This window comes from Pagrus pagrus, assembly GCF_965226575.1.
Source record: "Pagrus pagrus genome assembly, chromosome: 13".
Lineage (NCBI taxonomy): Eukaryota > Metazoa > Chordata > Actinopteri > Spariformes > Sparidae > Pagrus > Pagrus pagrus.
In genome coordinates this window covers 8,390,193-8,409,766 of record NC_140197.1, presented here as the reverse complement: position 1 = coordinate 8,409,766, position 19,574 = coordinate 8,390,193, and the positions used below count along the sequence as shown (strand labels likewise).

Genomic DNA, 19,574 nt, shown 5'->3' with positions numbered 1-19,574 from the left:
AAACTCATCCACTCACTTGTCCGTCAGGTGGACATTAGTTGCAAACTATTCTCCAAGTCTAACTTCGAAACTTGTAGATTGATCAGTTAATAGAAAACGTGTATAGTTATTGTGCAGTAAGACGCTTAGTGGCGGTGATGTTTAAGTCATGCGACCGCAATGAGCAACAGTTAGCGGTCATGCTAACCTTTTAGAACATATTTGTACATGATATTTGGTTCTGCCTATAGTAGAAAAAAGGAAGGAGCTCAGTTTCTAGGTATTTATCCTTGTCTAAACTTTTGTCAAGTGCTTAACAGTTCAATTAATAAATATAACAGGAATTACAGAACTGAAACATAAAACAGGGTGGAAGAAGTGGAAGAGGTGGACTTCTTGGAAGCATGAGATTCACTGGAAAGATGCGTTTAAGGCTTCTTGTAACAGAGAAAGCTCTTTCGTTTCTTACAGTCTCTTGTTTCAAAGGGTTCAGTGCTGTTCTTCACAAGGGCACCACAGTGCCACTTCAGGCATCTTCTCATATTGTTGTTCTGCACTGCTTTTCCACCCACCCACACCCACTGACCAGCCAGGAGGCGTAGGCCTGTCCACACCTGCCAACATTCACCGCCTTCAGACCCCTGCAGTGCTGTTACGCCGCCTCCGACGTCTTCCTCTCCTTCACCAGAACAAGCTTCTCATTGTAGCACATGAAAGTATGTACGTCATCACATCTATCACTGTGCCATACTTTTTGGTCCCTGAACTTGAAAGCACAGTTTTCACCATGGTCGGGATCATCTGCAGGAAGTAGGAGAGGTGTGTATACATTCATCTGTGCATCTTTCTATTAGTCTGAAGAGACAGTTGAGGACTGAGTAGAACTGAGGAGAGAGAGATGGGGGATGACTTGCAGCAGGGTCCCTAGCCTGATTTGAACCGGTGAGGTTGAGTCCGGACCTTATCCTTTATATCATTGATTACATGTTAACTAGAATTAAGTACAGTGATTGTACATCTTAATAGGAAAAACAGAATGTAAACTGACATATTTTACTGTTTTGATTTTTCCATCATGAGATTCAGGAGTCTGGAATGTAAATACAATATTATATAATAAAAAAAAAAGCTTAATGACAACTGTGACATTACAGTACAATATGGCCATTGTTTATTATCAGAAAGCGGTGTGATCCTATGACAAGATAGAAATACGCATTGACTTTTGGTGAAATAGGTTGACAGTGAACACACACAGAGTGTGCAGATGTGGTTAGCCAGTATGGCAGTTTTGTGCAGGCCATGATAAAAACTTACAAATCAGACATGCATGGTTTTCAACAACATATTTGCTTATGCAAACTAGCTGTAACTTATGAATGGAATATTTAGCAGTTGTGGACAACAGTCAACATAAGCCTGCTTCTCTGAAAAAAAAATATATATATATACTGTCTGAAAAATATAATTTTTGCATGTTGTTTTTAATATATTCATCTTGTAAAAAGTAAACCACACATATACTGAGTGGCGACTATATTAACATTTTATGATGAACAGCCCAACATGAACTTAGTCATGTGAAGAATACTTTTTGTTTATGATTACCTAGATACAGGGGGTGGCTCATGTTACCCACTGTCTCGACTTACTGTCTGTCCACATGGTGAAGTTGGCCTTCTTATCTCCTCTGGAGCATTTCCAGTCTGAGGTTGAATCGTCTCAGTACAAACCGAGCCAGCCATGGAAAAAGGCATAATTCTCTGTTGCATCTCTGATGGTGATCAGGTCGGTGTGCTTCTCCCCGCAGAAGGCCTGTGCATCTGCCCAGGACAGCCATGTTTTGTAATATATAAAATTCTCAGCTCTCAGGTCTAAAAGCTTCACAGGAGGAAGGAGGAGCAGTAGGGGAACGAGAATGCAGATTTTCTTCATCATGTTTTCTACAGGATGGTTTCCATGCACCTGCAGTGACATGCACATTTGATTTTAGTTGAAATACACAACATTTCTTAAATGTGAATCAAGCGATGGAGCTGGCTTGTGAGGCTGGACTGTCTGCTGTGATGGTGCAGTGAGGCAGATTGATGCATGTCATTAGTGACAGGGGTGCATGCATGTTCAACACGTTCTCACTCCCGCTTGGTCAGTGGCCTTAAACTTCAAACTATGATGCTCTACCTACTGCTTTGCATATGAAGGCAATAATATGCAAAATGCGGTTACACTTTCAAAATAAAGCAATAACAGTTCACACATTATGACTTTTGAAAAAAGTCAAAAAGTCACAGCTTGGTTAGGTTTAGGCACCAAAACTACTTGGTAATGTTGAAATAACTCCATCCAGTCATGCAACATAACTTAACTTACATAACTACAGCATCAACCTTAGAAGCGTAGGGCCACTGACCAGGCTGCTGTATTTGATGCATTGGGAATGAGAACGGGCTGGCATATTTCAGCACAAGTGCAGAAAATAACTACTGTGTTCGAATGATTTTGTCTCAGAATAATATCCAATACCCCATTCACACTAAATAAATGTGAACTTTTAGTTGGCAAATGGCTAAACTGCATTATATCCACTGTCAGAGAAGGAGTGGGACAGACTTTTCTTATATAACCCTTTATTGTAAATTAAATCGACCTTGTAACACTGCTCACTCCACTGAGTCTCAGCAGTTAAGACCATACTAGAATTACATTTATTATTATGTTCACATTATAGTTGTTCTCATTTTCGATCTGTCGTCACATCACTGAACAAGTAGGAAAAAATTCACCAGGGTTCATAAATGCTAACTGAGGTTGTACAGTAAGTCCTGCTCTACTGCACTCAAAAGTCTGTTTTCACTGGAGCTACTTTATACCAACACAAAAACCTTCACGGGACCTGTTAATGTGGTCTCTGACTTACTGAGATAGTGCTTTTAGAAAAAGTTGCTTTTCTTTAATGTTTTAAAGCTGTGCCAAATAAATTCCATTCACCTCCTGTACAGCTCGTTTTGCGTGGTCCACTGCACGGTCCACTTAGTAAAGAAGAAAATCTGTTTTGTTTTCAAACATAAGGTGATAGATAGGACATTTTCCACCAAATCTATCGGTGACTTTGCAGATTCTATATTCAAAAGTAACACTGCTGACAGGTTAAAATCTTGCTTGCAGTATCAGCTTTTTGGCAATTAAGTCAAATAGATTTTTGATAACTTTACACAATCCTATAGGTGTTTTCAAGGCTTGTATAAGCTTGATAAGTTAAGAATGAGCATTTCAATAATGTGCCTAAAAATCTATACTTCCTTTATAAGTGCTCGCCATAGCTTTATTCAATTAAAGCTTATAACAGAGTTTAGAGGACTAATATAAGACTTGCTAAAATAAAACATCAGCGGGCACGTACAACATTAAAAAGTTTTTGTCTTTCAGTTTGTGGAGTGAGGCTGTGGAACAGACTGGGTGTGGGGCTAAGGCAATGTCCAAGCATGATCCAGTTTAAAAAGCGATACAAACACATGGTTTTCACGAGGTACAGGGAAGAAGAAGGGCTTTAACAATTGGGTGTTTTCATAAATGGTAAATGATTTATGTATTTGTTTATTTAATCTATTTCTTTTCTATTTCTTTTCTTCTTTTTTTTATGTAATATATATATATGTTGGGGAGAAAGATTGTAATTGAGTAGTGGAGAAGGGGTAGGATTAAATAAGCATATGCTTCATCCTACTCCTTTTCGGATATGTTGGGTTTACATTATTATTGTTGTTTTGACTATTCTTATTGGATTTGTTTGGTTTTTTGGGTTTTTTTTTTTTCAGTTTACTTTGTTGTGTTACTCGCACATGTTTGAAATAAACTAAACTAAACTAAACTAAACCTCAGCCCTCTCTATGACAGATGCCATCAGGCCAGTGCAACATTTATTCACATGTGCTGTTCTTCTCCTTTTTTGACACAGTTCTAGCGATCGTCACATCAGTTCCCTCTGTTTCGAAAAACACACTGACCCTTGCCCTGTAGCAGGGACGGAGTGGCAATCGGGTAGATTGGGAGTTTGCATCAAAGTGCTCGAAAATTGTGGATTTATTCCAAAATCAAGCATCAACGAGTGGTAGGCATCATCCAAGTAAGCTATAGTTACAGATGCCAGGGGTTGTTGGGCCGGTGGTGGGCCAGTGCGGTCAGAATTTTCCCGGTGGATTTTGGTGCCCCACTCCGCTCCTGCCCTGTAGTCTTTGGTTTTAAGCACGAGGGCTCTTCAATACCACCCCAAACTATACTGTTGGCTTTTCAAGATTATTGGCTAGGCATCTAATTCTTAAGAACTGGAAAACAAATGATCACCTCACCTTTATTCAATAGATGATGGAGCTGATGGGGTTTCTGCACCTGGAGAAAATTAAATACACAAAGAGGAATGAAAAAGTTTGTTAAAATTTGGTAACCTTTCTGGTCTCATTTCATCCCTTTGAGACCTGGTAAGTTGTTCTCTTCATAAGACTGTACTGTTTATATTATTTCTTAATAATATGTTCGGTTTAGTTTCTTTAAATGCCTCTGACATGCCATCCATGTATCCCCAGCAGTGTCAATGTCCTGCTCTGCTCATCTTGCCAGCCTTGTTTCTATAGAGGCACTCACCTTTGGACGACAGTGGCAGGAAAGCAAGTCTGGAATAGCAGGTACTCAGTCGGGGTTCTTAGTCAAGGCATAAAGACGCACAGACGGACTCCACCAATCACAGCTCTGATAGACTCTAAGTAGACCAATCACAATGATGTGAAAACAACCTATCTGTTACAGAGTAATCAGAACCACCGATGACATTCACAAGGTCACAAGATACCCATCCTTCTTAATGTAACCTGCAATCCCTGCAGCAGCCATGCAAAGCAGACTTTAGTATCTTGGTGTTGGTACTTTGTATCAGGTATAGGCCTGGTATAGTATATTTGGCAACCAATGGAGAACCAGATCTGCCAAAACAACACAGTAATGAAGAATGAATAAATTACACATTACCAATTACTCACTGTGGAATTAATTACATTACTTATTACTCAACAAAAAAGGTGTTGTTGACTGTAGTAGTACAGTAGTTCACTGTTGTGACTCGGTACAACTCTGTGAAAGGTGGCAAACTTTGCAACTTCCAAGCCTCCTCAAGTCATCTGTTTTTTAAAACATGTAGTAAAACTGGAATGGCGCTCAGTAAAGTGCATACCTGCGGCAAGGCCCAACATACCCCTTTAATTCAAACAGGTGTCTCTGATATCAAACTAGATAGCCCTGCATCACATTAAATTCTAAAACACCCTTAACTGCTTAACCATAATTTAAGCTCACCAGATCTGAATTTGCGTAAATTGAGTTTTAAAAGTACAAAGTACGCAAGTTACGAAACGTATTTGATGTAACTTAATTACATTAGTAAGTAAAAAAAAACAAAAAAACTCCTGTGGTCTCCTGGGTGAAAGTTCATTGCTTGTGCACACAGTATTTGTGTTTCATATGCGATCAAGAGTCCTGGTAGTTGCCAGTTTGTGGAAGAAAACGCACAATATTAATGTTAGCTAGCTACTGTTAGCAACATTATGATGAAGCGCCACAGTAAGTGGCTGAATTACTATCAATAACATCTTTAAAGGAGTGACAGCGCTGTCAGACACAAAGGAACACAGTATTTAAAATCACAATACATCATTTGGATGTACAATTCTTTGCGTAAGGTGTTTAGTATACTGAAAACTTGGGTGAAGAACTTGAAAAAGGCACCTACAATTAAAGACAGACCAGGTTTTCACTGGTGCAACCACGCAATAATCAGCCTCTGCCCTTGTACGTACAAACACGTCCTTTACAAACATTTGCGAATTAGCAGTTCCACAAAGTAACACTGAGACTGATGAGAATGTCTGTACCAAAGTTAAACTGCATCCAGTAATTGATGGGTTTCATTCTGAACCAAAAGGATTAACCTGTTGGTGGTGGATGAAAAGTTAAAAGGATAATGTAAATGGGATAAATAATCCAGTTAAAAGGAGTAAGGTTTTGGCTAAATTGAAAAAAGAAAAGGCTGAAGTACTTTTTTTACAAGAAACCCACCTGCCCCAACAAGAACATGAAAAGCTAAAACGCTTTGGTTTCAGGAATACATTCTACACTACTAAAAGAGGGGAGTGGCTATCCTTATCACAAATGCAGTCCAATTTGAATGTCTTAAAGAAGTTAGGGACAATGAAGGGAGATTTGTATTAATTAAAGGAAAGCTAGAAAACAGAATGGTGACAATGATCAATGTATACGCCCCCCCAGAGAGTACTAAATGTTTTTTTAAAACTCTGTTTGATACTATTGCTATGGAAACTGAAGGTATTTTGATATGCGGAGGAGACTATAATGTGGTCATGAACTGTAATCTGGATACAACAAGCCCAAAAAGAAGCAAGAAGCATCTAACCAAGTTTATTAATACATCAGTCCAGGAAATGGGACTAACCGATGTGTGGAGAGAACTTCACCCACTAGAAAGGGATTATACACACTATTCAGTACCTCACTCTGTCTACTCCAGAATTGACTACTTTCTAATTAATACAAGTGAAATTCACAGGGTCACAGAGTGTAAAATCGGGGCAGCAGATATATCAGATCACAGTGGGATCAGCTTGACAATACACCTGAATGATAGGAAAATAAATACTGTATGGAGGCTAAATGCGGGCATTTTGAATAATAAGGCAAATGTGGACAGATAAGAGAAGAAATAAAAAGGTATAAAGAAGAGAATGATAATGGGGAAGTAAACCCTGCAATACTGTGGGACGGTATGAAGGCAGTTATTCGGGGGAAACTAATTGCTTTGACAACATCACAAAAAAAGGCTCGGCTAGCTACATATAAACACAAAGTAGAAAAACTGCAAGAGTTGGAAAAGAAACATAAAAATACAGAAAATCAGTCAATATTACTACAAATAAAGAAGGTAAGGGAAGAGATAAACGAGATACTTAGGACAGATATAGAAAAGAGGGCAAGACTTGTAAAGCAGACCTACTATGAATCAGGCCCAAAAGCAACAAGACTCTTAGCTAGACGCCTGCGGAAACAGCAGGCTATTAACACAATTCAAAAAATAAGGGACCCTCAAACCAATCAATTATCACATGAACCAGAGGAAATAGAAAGAATATTTGAAGAATACTACAAGAAACTTTATTCTAAACCATTATCAGCTGATAAAGAAAGAATAAGAAGATTTCTTGAATCAGTTGACCTGCCATCTATGACACTATGTCGACACTATAGACATAATAGAATGACACTATTTTGTCGCAATTTACAGTTAAGGAGCTAGAAACTGCAATTAGTAGGTTAAAGGCTAGTAAATCACCAGGTAGTGACGGGTATCCTTCGGAATGGTACAAGGCCTTTCAGAAGGAGCTAACACCTTTGCTTCTGCCCTGTTTTAACTGGACTCTTAACGAGGGGGGGGGGCCCCCATCGTGGAAGGAAGCAATTATTACCGTTATTATAAAGAAGGCAAAGATGAAGAAGACTGCAAAAATTATAGGCCGATTTCACTTTTAAATGTAGACTATAAACTATTTACATCAATTATTTGCAAAAGATTTGAGGTCCTCATACCAGACTTGATTGATGAAGATCAAACCGGTTTTATTAAAGGACGCCAAACACACGATAATATTAGAAGAACCCTTCATATTCTAGACAACGTTCAAAAAAGTGGTACAAGTGCAATTCTGGTTAGTTTGGATGCCGAAAAGGCATTTGATAGTGTTAGTTGGCTATTCTTGTATGAGGCACTAAAGAGATATGGCTTCAATGAAAAGGTAATCCAATGTATTAAAACTATTTATCAAGAGCCCATAGCCAAGATCAGAGTTAACGGAAGCCTGTCCAATACGATTCAGTTGAAGAGGGGGACAAGACAAGGTTGTTGTCTGTCTCCCACCCTGTTTGCTTTATATGTCGAGCCTTTAGCACAGGCAATAAGGCAGAGTGAGGAACTGCAGGGTGTCAAGGTAGGGGGGATAGAACATATCATTGGCCTTTTCGCGGATGATGTCATTATCTTTCTTGAACAACCAGATATATGTTTCCCACATCTAATGTCTCTCCTGGAAACGTATGAATTCTATTCAGGGTATAAACTGAATATATCTAAAACACAAATTCACTCTTTAAACTATTCTCCATCCCGACAAATAAGAGATGCATATAACCTGAAATGGAATTCTAAAACAATGAAGTATCTTGGTGTAACCCTGAGTAAAACACTTCCCGACTTGTTTGAAAAGAATTATAGTGAAATCGAAAAAAGCATCCAAAAAGATATCGAAAGGTGGTCTACCCTTCCGTTGGACTTTAGTGCTAGAATAGAGACAATCAAAATGAATATTCTACCTAAATTGTTATACTTATTTCAAGCACTTCCAATTCATATCCCCCAAAATAAATGTATAGCCTGGGACAAGATGATTTCTGGATTCATTTGGAACAGTAAAAAACCAAGAATAAAATTTACGACACTTACTGACGTAGACCTGACTATAAATCTAAATGGAAAAAAATGGAAAGGGAAGTACAGGGCTATCAAACCCAGATATCGGTGGGGGATAAATATCTGACAGATGCTTTGAGATATGCTATGAACACAATAGTAGCATTCACACTAGAAATATGGAGCGCTGTAGTAAGAAAATACAAACTTAAGAGGGATCTATGCACTTTGAGGTGGTTTGCGTATGACTCAAAGTTTAAGCCAGGGACGTTTGATCCAGCATTCAAAGAATGGGCACAAAAAGGTGCGACAGCAATCTGTACAGTTTCAATGGGTGGAGAATTTTTAAGTTTCCACGATCTAAAGATAAGGTATGGCCTCGAAAACAAAGACTTTTATAGATACATGCAGTTGCGAGATTACTTTACAAAAGAGATAAGGTCAAATGAAACTATAAATAAGGTGATTGGAGTTAATATGGATTCATATAAACAGAAGGGGTTTCGGCCCATCTCTGCTTTCTATCGAGCTTTGGGTGAGAGCAGGGGGGAATCAACACTTTATATAAAAGCAAAATGGGAAGCAGAACTAAAAATTCAAATACAGGAGGAGGAGTGGTATCACATGTGTGAGACACAATGTACATCGACAAATTCATTAATTTGGAGGGAGTTCTGCTGGAAAAACCTAACTCGTTATTTTATAACACCAAAGATAAAATCTAGGCAACTCGCTATACAACAACACTGCTGGAGACTGTGTGGGAGCGTGGAGGCAGATCATGCACATATCTTCTGGAACTGTACAAAAATGAGGATATACTGGCAAAATGTTAACTCTGTTGTAAAAAATGTCCTAGGATACAAAATCCCCAATACCTGTCCGGTGATGTATCTTGGGAATATTGACAAGGCAGTAATGAAAGAAGATCTGTACCTGACTACTTGCAGCAAGTAAGAAAGCGGTCACAAGAAACTGGCTTAATGTAAAAAAAAATTTAAGTTAAAAAAAAAGAAAAGTTAAAAGGATAATCAAAGTAATTTAATGAGATCATTTTAGTGTAAAACAATATTAATTGGCAGTAGCAAAACAGAAAGGTAGCAATCTCAAGCATCGTCATTAAGTGAAAGACTAAGTAGATAGGTGGTGGATCCACTGGGGACTATTTGTTAGTGGTCGTAGAGTTAAGTCAGCAGGTGGAAAGTGGATTCTTGCAGTTCAACCTCTTGGAGTATCGAGAAGGTTCAGGGAGGTGCATCAAAACCAGATTGCCATGGTGTTGTCAATGTTTGTTGCGGAAAGGCACTTTGAGAGCGATACATAATAATTGTAATCGACATCCGACATGTACTCTGTCTTTAAGATCGACCAGATGTACCCATGTAACACACCCACACATTCAAATACCTCCATGCTTCAGTGACAGACAAAACATTGTATTTTAATTAACAAATGTTTTCCCTCACCTTGTCTTGTCCTGACATAATGTGTGTGTTTTTTGTGTTTGTGTGTGTAACAATAGGGCTGTGAAGACAGAATGCAATCTATCTGCCTATGGATGAAACGTTTGAAATCCCTTACAGATAAGCATCCTCAATACTCCACCTTGATCATTTCATCATTAGTTAGTATATTTTTGTTTTCCGAGTAGAGCTAAAGAAACTACAACTGGAGTATTGTAATGTACAATTTTGTGTTGTACAGTGACAGTTTAATTAATTTTATATGATTAAATGCTAGCGGTGGGTGAGCTGACCTAAATTTATTTCACTGTATATTATTGTAATTTTTTTTTTTCTTGCATTGATGGTATTATATAATGTTATTACAAACTTAAAAGGGATAGTTCTCCCACTTTTCACTCTATTGGCAGTGTATGGAAATATATATCTAGATAATAATAAAAAAATACAATAAAATGATCACGTTATAACGTGAAACTTATCATGTTCCTACAATAAAGTTTTCATGTTATAGCGGTTTAGTGTTTTGTTTTAACTTTACGCTTTAGCATTATGCTTCCACAGTTTTGGGAGGAGATGTATGCCAGATAATGGCCGCGTTTCCCAGATTCGATCGTTCTTAAGGACTTAAGAAGGCTCTTAAGAAGGGTTCGGCTAAGAAGGAGCGCTAAGATACGGGTGTTTCCCAGATGCGTTCTTAACTGCCTTCTTAGGAGAACCTTAAGATCAAGCCAAAGAAGCTTCTTAAGAAGCTCTTAGTGGGAGCTGTCCACCGCGGTGCTGCTGTGCTGAATCAATCGATGCCAGGCAAATCGATCACCCACCTCTTTATCAGCGCATAAGTGTGTGTGTGTGTGTGTGTGCGCGCTGTCAGACCGGGCTGTCCAGGCAAAGAGATCCAACGCACGGGGCAGCCGGTACTTTGCCTGGACAGCCCGGTCTGACAGCACGTCCAGTGGGGAAGAGTGCTGACGCACGTATGCATTTATGTAAACCGTCTGGCTTCGCGCACGGCGACGCTGTTGGTTCGCAGGGAGAATGTGCTGTATTGCAGCCATGGTTTCTCACACGCGCAGACTTTGGCAACGCAGAGTAGCAGGTGGATGAGGTTCAGCTGAGTTTAATACATCTGTTCCCTTGATATCTGTGAAATGCCACAGGGTTTTTTTTTTTTTTATGTGTAGTACTATAAACTCATATATGCAGATGTTGCGGAAAACTTAAACGTGTAATTCAATAAAAAGGTTTTTTTTCATCTACCATTTTCTTATTTTTTTTTTCTTCTTCAGTGGTCCGCAGCTATGAGCGCATTTCAACACTGAGCATTGTTTTATTATTTCGCAAAGTGGAGGATTGAAATTTCCCTGACGCGCTTGATCACTGAGCATTCGGTCACTAAGAAGGCTGTTAAGAGTGGGTCAGCTCGATCTTACATTTCCTTCTTAGTGAAAGATCTTCTTAAGCTAAGAGCAACTCTGGGAAACACATCCTTCTTTCACAGCGTTCTTAAGAGCGCTCCTAAGAAGATCTTAGCACTTAAGAGCTTCTTAACGAATCTGGGAAACGCGGCCAATGTAGGTTAACTAGTATGAGATGTCATGCAATATGATTCATTCTCAGAGTTACACAAGTGGCAGGATAAGGCATCTCTACAGCATTTATTTAGAAAACCCAAAGAATATTTGTTAAGTACATAGTCAGTGTACAATGGGGCCTGTATATAATGTAGATTTATATAATATGTAATACTAGTTTCCTGAAAATAACTGGTACAAATAATATGATGAATAGTAATATCTTTGAAAGAAAAGCTCAATTTGCATTATGCACCATCATTGGAAACTTCCTTATCTCTATACACAGAATAGTTTGCTTGCCTAAAGACACATTTTTAATGTCCTGTAGACCTGCTGTGCAATGTTCCATTGACTTTCTAGGTTAAGCTAACATTTCATTTGAATTAAATGGAAACAAACAAACAAAATGTACAATGTCAATAATAGATTGTATACATTTTACACATCACAAGCTTTGACAATCACCATGCAGTCTATGGAAATCACACATAAGCCCTCCCCCTCAGCCTGTTGTGAGGGAAGAGGAAGTCCAGGACAGTTCATGGTCAGTGTGATCAGGAGTTGGCTCCGGTCCGTGGCCCTCTGATGATGTGGATCTTGGCTTCATCATCCAGCTCCTCCATGATTCTCTCTTGTTTGACAGACAGGATGGTGTAGCTGACTGGACAACTATGTTAAAGAAAAATACGATGACACTTTTCAAACAACCATGTGTGGTTCATAGATGCAAATTTTCTTTTTTATTTCATTCAACGAATCCAAGACTGGGAACTTGACTGAGGTCGTTATTCTAAGAGTCTGACAAGATTATGGAAACCATTCAACTGGAGACAGACCTGTTTGTTAAAGAATAATAATATCCTTTTGTAACCAGATACACAGCCGTGTCGTGGCTGCCTGCTGAGGCGATTTACTGGATTGATTCAAAACTTTTAAGTATGAATCATTTACACACCAAAACATGTAAATGTAAGGCCCAGGTTTAAAAATACCAGAATTCCTCTAACCAGAATACTCATCAAATGTGGTGATAGATTACGAATACAATTATGCTACATAGCGAGTTCAGCATACCCAGGATGTTTTATCTGCCTTCACTAACAATTGCAATCACACTAAGCAGTCCCCCGAAACTGGTCATCATCTGAATAAGTCAACACAAGTTTCAGTCCTCCAACTATAAAACTGAGAAAAATGGCTTCAAAGCTTTACGACTGTCCTGCCAAATGTGTTACAATTACAGCGGTTATGTTCTTATTAAAAAGGTATTCTTCAAGTAATTTCCTTCTTAAAAATCGTTATCAATTATTTGACCTGTGACCCTAAAAATGCAGATACTGCACTCTGTGTAATACCTTATAATTGTTGATAGAAAGCGCAATGGTAAAGTTCAGCAAGTGTGTGCTTCTTTCAGAGAAAATTAAAATCTAAATTGAATTTTTTTGACAAAATCATATCTGCATTATTTGTTTAATGTTTGCATGTTAAAGTTGAAATAGATGAGTAATTAAGACAAATCAGAACGTTAGAGTGCAGTTAAAAGTTCAATTTCAGTCATAACTGAATTTTGACCAGTATTTGTACTTACTGCAATATTACTTTGTAGAGCAGTGCTGTAGTTTTAAGTAAGGCAGGAAAAACAAGTACTGAGGAGCTAAATCTCTTTCTGACCAAGAACAAGGACGCTTTTATTTTGAAAGCGACTAACTAACTCAAGGATATTATGATATAACTTGATATGGGCCTTTGTACAGTAAGTGACGATACAGCAGTTTTCATATTGTTTTAGTTTGACTTTAAAGAAAGTCTGGTGTCTGTGTTTCTCTTTACAAATCCCATGAAAAGAGAAAAAAAAAAATCAAATTACTGAATTGAGTCTACTAACAAGTACTGTATGCGTATCCAAAGCTTGATGTATCTTCTTCCTCTCAGCCGTAGAGCTTCATCAATGTCCAAAAACTATTAAAATGAGCCACAATCGTGTATTGTGTTCCCTCGTTACCACGAACACACACACTGTGGTTTATTTTGACGCGATCGTACATACAAATATTCACTTTGCACCAAATGTGGATAAATCACCAACAAAAGCACTATGTCCTTCTGTGTGAGTAACGTTTGTTAAAAACAACAGTTCCCATCAGCCTTTTTAAAAAGCTAAAATAAGTATTCGTGGCCACTTTATTTATGTCTCCTGTAGGAACACATGGACTTGGTGCTGAGAGTTGTAGGTATTTAGGCCTGAACTAACACAGCATTGGTTTGGGTCATTTCATGCGTTTTGGTGACGTTAAGAAAAAAGAAATAAACCAAAGCCAGTCTTAACTTTGAAAATCAAACTGCGAAGGCCTAACAACTGCACTGTGTTCATGTACAAATGTTGATACCAAGTCATATCATGTGTTTCAACTTCAGATTTTCATAGTTATATTGACAATTTCACAGCAAACCAGTGTTTTTTTTTATATACATATTTAAACAGTTCAACAATGTTTATACAACACTTTACACAGCGATGGAGGCCACTGTATCGTGCAAGATTCGCTGTACTTCACACACTATTCTAGTCAAGGGCTAAACTTTGGCACCCTCTAGTGACAAAGGACTATAATGCAAAAAATCCAAAGGTGAAATGTCTGAAGTCAACCTAGGGCTGCCCCCGACCAAGGATTTTCTTGGTCGACCAGTGGTCGTCATTTAGAGCGATTAGTCGACTAATCGACGCATATATATTTATATATATATTAAAATAAATAAATAAATACATCTTCGCAGTAAAGTGGATGCGCCTGTAGAGAGATTTACACAATAAGTAAAACACAGTGAGCTGGATAATTTAGCTTCCCCAGTACACACGAATAGTCTAATATTAGCCCATATAACAATAATAATATGTATTTATCTCTGCTTTCAAACGTTCGGGCCGCCATGGGCAGGTAGCCAGGGTACTTACACTCACAATGGAGGTGCGCTGTGCAACTTTTCTGTAGCAGCAAAATCGCTATTTTTAAAACACTAAGAAGACTCGACACAACATGAAACTTTGCTCGTAGCATCACCAGGGTCTCTACACATGAACACGAGCATTGAGAACATTATTTGTGTACACAAAGTTTGCTAAAAAGGTTTTTCAACAACTCACGTTAGCAGTAGCCTAGCAGTAGCAGTCCTGCCAGTCCTGCGTCGATCCCCGAGTGCGGCGTAACATGGAGCTTTCTCCTTCATGTTACGCCGCACTCGGGGGGGGGGGGTCATCCTTCTTCTTTTCAAAATGATCCCATATTTTAGACGTCTTTCCCGACATGGTTGGCTATTAATTGTTAACTGTCTAACCGCGATGTCGAAGGGACCTGCCGTGTGAAAAAAAAACACTGACAGTGAGTGAGTGTCACGACCTCCTGTGTCTGGCCCTTCAAATTAAAAGCCCTCCAGCCTTTTATACACAGACCAGCCGCCAGTCACATAGATTTTGACTTAAATTTGACAAGACACGGCTCCACATGTTTTTGGCTTTTTTTTCTGCGACCGATCGACCAATGAAATTTTGGTCTGCTAATGATTTTTTGGTCGACCAGTGCTTGGTCGACTATTTGGGGGCAGCCCTAAGTCAACCACAGCACACATGCAGGGATTTCAATTACAATAGAAAGAACAATCAATGTTCATTTTAGATGCAAATCTTTCCAAAAAACACAGCAAGCTGAGGAAAGTTAAAGGGGCACTATGAAGTTTTGGAGAAGAAATTCAAGCTCAGAATTTTAATATTTACAATATTAATAAGGTAATTATACAGAAATATCTATTATTCATAAGTGAATAAACAAGCTGTTCTCAGAGGAAAATAAGGTCCCAGAACACTGATTGAAGCTAGAAAGGTGGCAGGGTCCGCCACATATGAAAAAAATAAAACAGTATAAATTGTGTTGTCCTTTAAGGTCAGTTTGTTTATTCAGTTTATTCAGTCATTGAAATGAAGAGAGTTTATTTATTTAGTTTGTTTAGGCAGAAATGAAATGAATGAATGAATTTCTTTCTCTTCTGATTCAAAATTTCTTCCCGAAAACTGCGTAGTGCACCTTTACAACTCTGGTGTGAATTATGAAGTTCTAATCAATTATCAAACAGTTGGTGTTCAAAGACAGATTTAAAGTTGTTTCCTGTAAATTAACCCTGACAGTGTTATTATGATGATATTTAACTTACATTTAACTATACCCTCCAAACCTGGCTGCAACACCAGGGGCCAGAAGCATAAACATATGTAGATTCATAACTAAAACTGTGTACGCACTAGGCCTGCACGATATGAGGAAAATCTGCGATAACACTGTTCAATATTGCGATGACGATATATTTTGCGATAAATAAACAAATATTGAAGTTTGCATATTATTAGCTATACAGTTAATAAAAGTGTTTCCGCATTAATATGTAGACAGCTAACATAGACCCAAAACATTGAATAGCCAATGCCCACTGAATAAAGAATGAAATAAATTATTTTGAAGATGCTTTTATCGAACAAACTGCACATGAATACCCAACCAATTAAGCAGAACATTAATTTAAATAAGACATTATAATTATATGAAATTAAAGTTTAATTTCCCCTGCTCCCTTTAAACTATTTTCTTGTAAACTCAACCAAATCATCTCTTACCATGCAGAGATGAAATAAATAAAAAAAACTTACATAATTAAATAAATATATATTAAACATGGCACTTTATATTAACTGTAATGTCTCTCATCACAATCATCAAGGCCCTTGACTCTGCCTAACAAGGTGCAGAGATCTATAGTATGACCTGAAATAGAGTAGGGCCAGCCCACTAAATCAAGGGAAAATAAAATCAGGAAAAAATATCTACCCTTTAGGTCAAGTTACAACCTTAGTTATTCCCTTAACACAAGTTCTTGGCCAAAAAAACCAGCATGTTAACTTTGTTAGGTTTCAGACATGTACCACATTCCCTGATGTGCTGAAGATGTGCTGATGTGCTTACACAGTACCTGTTTTTGTAACACGTTTAACAGTCAGAGTTATTTAATGTAGCGCCACTAGGTGGCGCCTCCTTTTGTTTAATGGGTAATGTAACCTGTACGATGAAGAAGAGCAGGCGTACTTCCGCTCCTCATGAGAAAGGATACTGCTAACAGAGCGATGTGTTTTTATTTTGTAAACTGTCGGTAGAAGAACCTCGGTGTGTTCGTTTGCACGGATGCTTGTAACATTAGTGCCTTAAGAGACCTGGCATGGCATGGTCAGTGTTATGAATAAAAGTGCCGTGCGGAAACCCCCAATGTTGCCTGCCGTCTCTTGAGTAACCGGAGCTACCCGGCGTTGCCGCACTAAAGTGGACCATCACCTTCCCCTTCACCAGCCCACGTTACAATGTCGTCTCTCCTGAATCCAAAATAACTCGATATAGCAGAAGTGCTGTTCTTCATCGACCATTTTCATCGCTTTTCTCTCCTCCCTCAGCCATCATAACCTGGCAATCACCACCAAACTGATGCCGATTAATTTTGTCAGGGTAGCTAACGGCTAGCTGGGGCTTCATCTGATTGGCCCTTGTATCCAGGGCTCCGTCTGATAGGCTAAATGTTAGCATGCTCACGGTGCATGCATGCCGCATGTAAACAAAATGATTTCTTATTCATCGCGTGTCAGGCAGTCTTTTGCAATGTGTTTATCGCACATGTTCATATCACGATGACGATGAAAATTCGATTCATCGTGCAGCCCTAGTACGCACACTGACAAAAAATGTGCCTCTGCAATTACTTTTTCAGATGTATAAAGCTGTGTTCCCCTGATTTAGTTTTATAAATCTCAACCATCGTGGAAACGAGCGCACATGCACATGATTAATTTCTAATGTCATAATTACCCAAAAATGGATGGAGTAATGCCCTTAAACATCTGTCTGTATATCAATACACTTGACCATTCCACCAGTCATTGGACATAGAAGAACAGAGAATAAGAAGCATGATGCAGCTTAACAGGCTGTGTTTCATGAGCTATTTCCTCCTCCTGGTTTCCTCCCAGGGGTCACAATTCTACTGTATTTCTCCCAATTTAGGACAATCTTTTCACACTTTTTCTGTTTCTGGCACTGTGCAGCGTGTAGTCTGCTCTAATGTTGCACCTCGCCCTCCTCAGTGAGTGAGAGCCGGACAGGGAAATGGAGAGGAGAAAGAATATTATAACACATTTCAGACGCCCTGGAGAGAATTCTTGTTTCTTACATAACGTTTTTAAAAAGGTATGGGGCTGTAACATCTGCCACGTAAATTTTGTGTCAATCCCATCCAATGCAGTGGTGTGTTCTGAGAGTTTAAAGTAAAACTCAAGTTAATTATCACAAAAAATACTGTTACATTTGACCTAATATTCTGTTATTTTCATTCTTTACATTTCACCAGAATGCAGGAAACTTTTTTTTTTTTTTTACAGTGTTAACATAAGCTCTGATAATATGTGCTCGCTGATGTATTTTCCAGAATAAGTGCTGTATCATAGTCAACTGGACGTGTTTCAGTTTCTTGAAGACCTCTCATCCAAGAGGCTTCTTCAGTTCTAACTAACTGGAGGGGAACTGCACGTTTTTAAACTCTGTGTGGGAGTGTCCTTACAGAATCATGTGGGTCGGTGTGAATGGATGTTAAGCTGTCTGGGGAGGTAACTCAGTACTGCATTGTAGGTGGGTGATAAGTAATGCAAACAATAACATCCTGATGAGACAACCTCAGTTATATTTCAGAGCAACATAATCGTAATAATACACATAACTAACTTTTACACTGACTCCCAGATAGCGCATGTGAAACACAACAAAACAAACCCCCTCTTCTCTCTGAGCCGCTGAGTGACGGACCCTGACACCTTGTGAAGGATACACATGCCGACCACGAACGCTCCGATGGTCAGGCCCGTCAGCAGGTTCCGGCGGCCGAGCCGCGCTGCATTGTTCTTCCAGTAGTCGAGCTCCTGTCGGCGGCGGAGGAGTTGTTTCTCTGCCGCTGTTAGCATCGGTTTGCCAGGTCCTCCTTCCCCTGTCTTCGCCATGACTTGTTTGGATAATCAGCTGCTTGAACTCTTGAACTGCCCCCGAACCGGAAGAGTTCCTTTGAAAAAAGATCACAGCGCCTCCTAGTGTATGGGAGGTGCTGAGTCGTTGCATAGCATCCTGAGAGTAGACAGACAGACAGACAGATAGATAGATAGATAGATAGATAGATAGATAGATAGATATGATTCTTTTACCTATTTCTATTTTCGCATTACTTTTCCCCTCTCTTTCTTTTTCTGCACGTTTGCCTGTTTTTCCAGCTTGCTTGTTTAAGAGAATATAAGATAATTGATTATAAACGAGTCCATTGTGTACCTGTCCATTACATGCTGGGAGAGGGTCCAGTTGCCCACAACTCCCAACAGATTAGGTAGTTGTAAAAACTGGTGCACAGGAGGTTAAACAGTGCTGACTGTAAAATATCTAAGGTCACTGCTCTGATGTGGACCACAAAGTCCTTAGTTGAGAGAAAAATGAAATGAAATCAAAGATCAAAAGAATTCAGGAATACATTAGGAGTGGAAATCTGGAGTAGCTCCGTTGTATGTAGGTAACAAAGAGAATTCCACTGAGTACACCGTGGTACAGCTGCACTCCAGATTGCAAGCTGTATAATCACAGGGAATCGTTATCATGACAAATCATTATCATTTCAGTGCTTCAACATTGATTAGCAACCGAAAAGACGATAGACAGTGAAAATCTGGAGAGACATCGGGCAATTTTTTAAGGTAAACCCATCAGCTTCTGTTAAACAACAGCTAATATTTGCATTCAACCACTTCCTCTGCATCAGCTAATGCAAAAGGGAATGGGAAAAGAGCACTTGTCTTCTACTATTCTCCAAGAGCAGGGACATTGTGCAAACATAAATAATCTGAGTGTGATCATTTGCTATTCCTTTTTGACATATATTCACCTATTGCAAACAATCCAAAGGCATATATTGAAATGT

The 19,574-nt window shown here is 38.9% G+C and overlaps 1 protein-coding gene across 1 annotated transcript; it reads right to left on the bottom strand.

Annotated features, from left to right (window-relative positions):
* Nucleotides 1-11,602: 11,602 nt before the first annotated feature.
* coa3b (cytochrome C oxidase assembly factor 3b) lies at nt 11,603-18,615 on the bottom strand (the record flags this gene model as incomplete). Its single annotated transcript, XM_084372495.1, has 2 exons — nt 11,603-12,201; nt 18,447-18,615. The coding sequence occupies 2 exons, from the start codon at nt 18,613-18,615 to the stop codon at nt 12,095-12,097; spliced, it is 276 nt and encodes a 91-aa protein (XP_084228621.1). The 3' UTR covers nt 11,603-12,094.
* Between the last annotated feature and the right edge of the window lie 959 nt (nt 18,616-19,574).